Below are 3,136 nucleotides of genomic sequence, written 5' to 3' on the forward strand. Positions count from 1 at the left end.
GTTGCTGTAATGTTCCATAGAGTGTGTTGTCAATGTTAGGTCTCGGAGGGAGAAAGGTAGTTCTGATATCATTTAGGGCTGTGCAGTGGAACAGGTGATGATCCACAGTCTCATATGCATAGTCCCACAAGAGACACATTGGGGGAAATTCCGGGTTTATTCTGTTCAGGTGGGAGTTGAGCTGTATATGTTCTGTTCGTAGGCGAAAGATCGTGGTCTGTTTCTTTCTCTGTAGGTGGTTGATAGTAATATTGTCATTCCTTTTTGTTGTGGTCATATGTTTGAAAACTGCTCTGCCTATCTTTCCCAGGGCCCATCCGTTCATCCAATCTTTTTTGTTGTTGCTTTTAATGATTTGTTTTGCAGTGTTGTATGAAGTTGGAATGTTGGGTTGTTCCTGTCTAGATCCCCGTTTAGCAAGTGTGTCTGCTCTGTCATTTCCAGGTATGTTTGGGTGTCCGGGGAGTGGCTGTTTTAACCCTAAACGAGTGTTATTCAAGAAAAAGTACAGGATATTACATGTAAATTGTGGAATCAAACACAAGGGGCCTGCTAGTGTCAGTACATGTCATAGAGTTACCTCCTTTTACACTAGAATCCGTACGAGGTTACGTGACACGGACACATTTGAGTTTGTTGGCGGCCATTTTTAATGTGGCTAAAAAGTTTGTTTACATTTGAGTGGGCGTGTCTTTGCTCTTAGTCTTACGTGTTTTATTTGATTCTAACGTTATGTTTTGATTCAAAGCGATTCTCTTAAAGGTGCAAGCATGTGAAACCTCTTGTTAATGTTAATGTTCCTTTCTGGATTAACGTCTTACTGGTTCTGTCTGGCAGTTCAGTGATGTCTGTTTTCTTTCATTACATCATCTATTTTAGTGCATAATTTGTCTTATAGACACAAATAGTCACTCCGGGTTTCTTTTTTAAAACATAAAGAGCCATCAGTAAGGTTCTGGGCCATGTGAAGTTAAGGTTGACTAGCAGCTAGATCTTTCCGGTGACCTACATCGATTCCCTTCACTGCCCCAAGTAAAACTATTTTCTCATTAATTACAATTGATGTACCTAGGTGGACCTGTAAATCTTTTTTCAATTTCTCTCCAAAGTGGCTGGACCTTCTTACAATAAAAAAAAATGCTCTATAAAATCAGGAATCAACTGATACTTGCTATCAGCAGTAAAATATTAAAGAGCTGGGTACAGACTTTTTCACCACTTCGCAGGCTACTGGTACATGTACTGATGATATGCTTATTAAATGAATTGCAAATTTAATAGGCTGTATGTTGTGTAGCCAGTTGATTTGGTTTTTGAATTCTTTTTGATTCGTGTTTTACGCCCCCATCGCCATAATATAATCTTAACTATCTCAGTAGGCGGCCTTCTCAAACCTGCCTGTCGAGACAACCCGGGCTGAGAAGGATACCATGTCAGAGAATAAAGACTGCGATACTCGATAAAAATTCTCTCAACGAGAGAGTACATTAAGTAATCTTCTCGTACAAGGGAATCGAAATCGGGTCTTCTGCGTGCAACGGTGAGGCTGTTAATCGCTGTGACCGAAACGTCTTTGGGCTGTACATAGATTTACATATTTGGGTCCTTGTTGCAATTAAAGTAAAGCTAAAAATAACAACGAAGATTACAAGAAAAACAACGATGAATAAGAAGGAAGTGTTCCATTTTTTTGCGCTGCCTTGTATTTTGCCGTTTTGGACGAGGTTTACGATCAGGTTGCGATGTTTGTGGTAGCATTCCGTCTGGTGGGACGCAACACAAGTGCATTTGTACGACTCCCCGGGAACACCCGTTAGTCTGAACTTGACAGAGTTGGCGTCCTCGGCAAATTGTCGCCTCTGAACTTGGCCTTTCTCTTCTTTGACCTTTGACCTATTCAGTCTGTCGCACGTAACGCTTGTATGAGACACCGGAGGATTCCCGCCTTCGACGAGACAGGTGACAGGGTCAGAAGCGTCGTGGAAAGACGAGATGGAGGACGCTGTGATCTCCTCCCCGTAAGAAGTCATGAACTTGGGCTCTGTCCGCGGGGGCCACCTCAGGGAAAGTTTACTCTCGGCCTGAAGAGGTTTCTCCAACTGGTATCTCGAGTCTGTCTCATCCGCCACACACGTCAGCAGTGTGTTGTGGTCTACCTCGGTCACGTTAAATTCAAACCTCGAATTGTAGAGCATGTAGCTTTCAAGGTATTTGCTCCCGATGCTGTCTGACGTGTAGTGGGCTTGATGTAAAGAACTGTGGCCCTTCTTCCAGTAAAATCTGGTCTGAGATTTGAACCCCAGAGCCTCGCAAGCAGCAAAAATGGTATTTCCTCCACTCCCGCAAATGTTGAAAGTCGATTTCGGAGACAGGAGTCGAACAATACGGTCTCGGGCCGTGACGTCGATGGGCGGGGTGTTTACTGGCTTAATCAAAATATCTTCCTTCGTACCCGTTGACAAGGTGGGTGTAATCTTGGCAAAGAATACGTGTTTACCTGCACGACTCACGGGAGCAGAAATTTTCCAAGTTTCGGAGAAATACAGCGCACCGTCTTCCTTTGTTTGCGTATGTGAATGGTCAATAAGCGACGGATTTATTTTCTCGGAGTATTGGGAAGAAAGTTCAACTTGCGAGAGCTCACACGAAGCTTGAGGGTAGACTTTGCTGGTTTTACAAGTGACCTCCACGAGTTTGGGCGCGACTTCTACAGCGTGGCAGTGAGAATCTTGTGGCATGAGGTATACCTCCATCTCACAGGCGAACAGGATGTAGGAGAGACCGACACTCGCATTCGTCGCCACAAACTCCACGACTACTCCTCGGTGCTGGTTACTCACGCGACTCATCTCCAGATGGCACGTAACTGCGTCGCCGTCCAATCGTCTGTGAGCAGTGTACTCATGCCAAAGGTCATAGCAAATTGTTTCGTCATCATGGTAGCAGTAGGAGACTTCTTCGTGCTTGCCAGAGGGGAGCTGGAAGCGCCAGTATAGGTCTCTGAGAACAAAATAAGTAAGTAGGCTACTTGAATTTGAAGTAAACTAGTAACTGGCAGCAATCCTTCGGGTTACGTCTTTGTTTTGTTTTGGGGTTTTTTTTTACTTGTTTGTTTTTGGTGCGTTTGGGTGTGTTT

The 3,136-nt window shown here is 44.1% G+C and overlaps 1 protein-coding gene across 1 annotated transcript in view; it reads right to left on the reverse strand.

The window, feature by feature from the left end:
* Positions 1 to 918: 918 nt before the first annotated feature.
* Positions 919 to 3,136, reverse strand: part of LOC106011164 — a gene marked incomplete in the record, with an annotated part of 22,305 nt that continues 20,087 nt past the window's right edge. The window contains 1 exon segment of the mRNA XM_013079809.2: positions 919 to 3,000. Coding sequence (XP_012935263.1) covers positions 1,488 to 3,000 — 1,513 coding nt within the window.

This window comes from Aplysia californica, unplaced genomic scaffold (assembly GCF_000002075.1).
Source record: "Aplysia californica isolate F4 #8 unplaced genomic scaffold, AplCal3.0 scaffold00064, whole genome shotgun sequence".
Taxonomy (NCBI): domain Eukaryota; kingdom Metazoa; phylum Mollusca; class Gastropoda; order Aplysiida; family Aplysiidae; genus Aplysia; species Aplysia californica.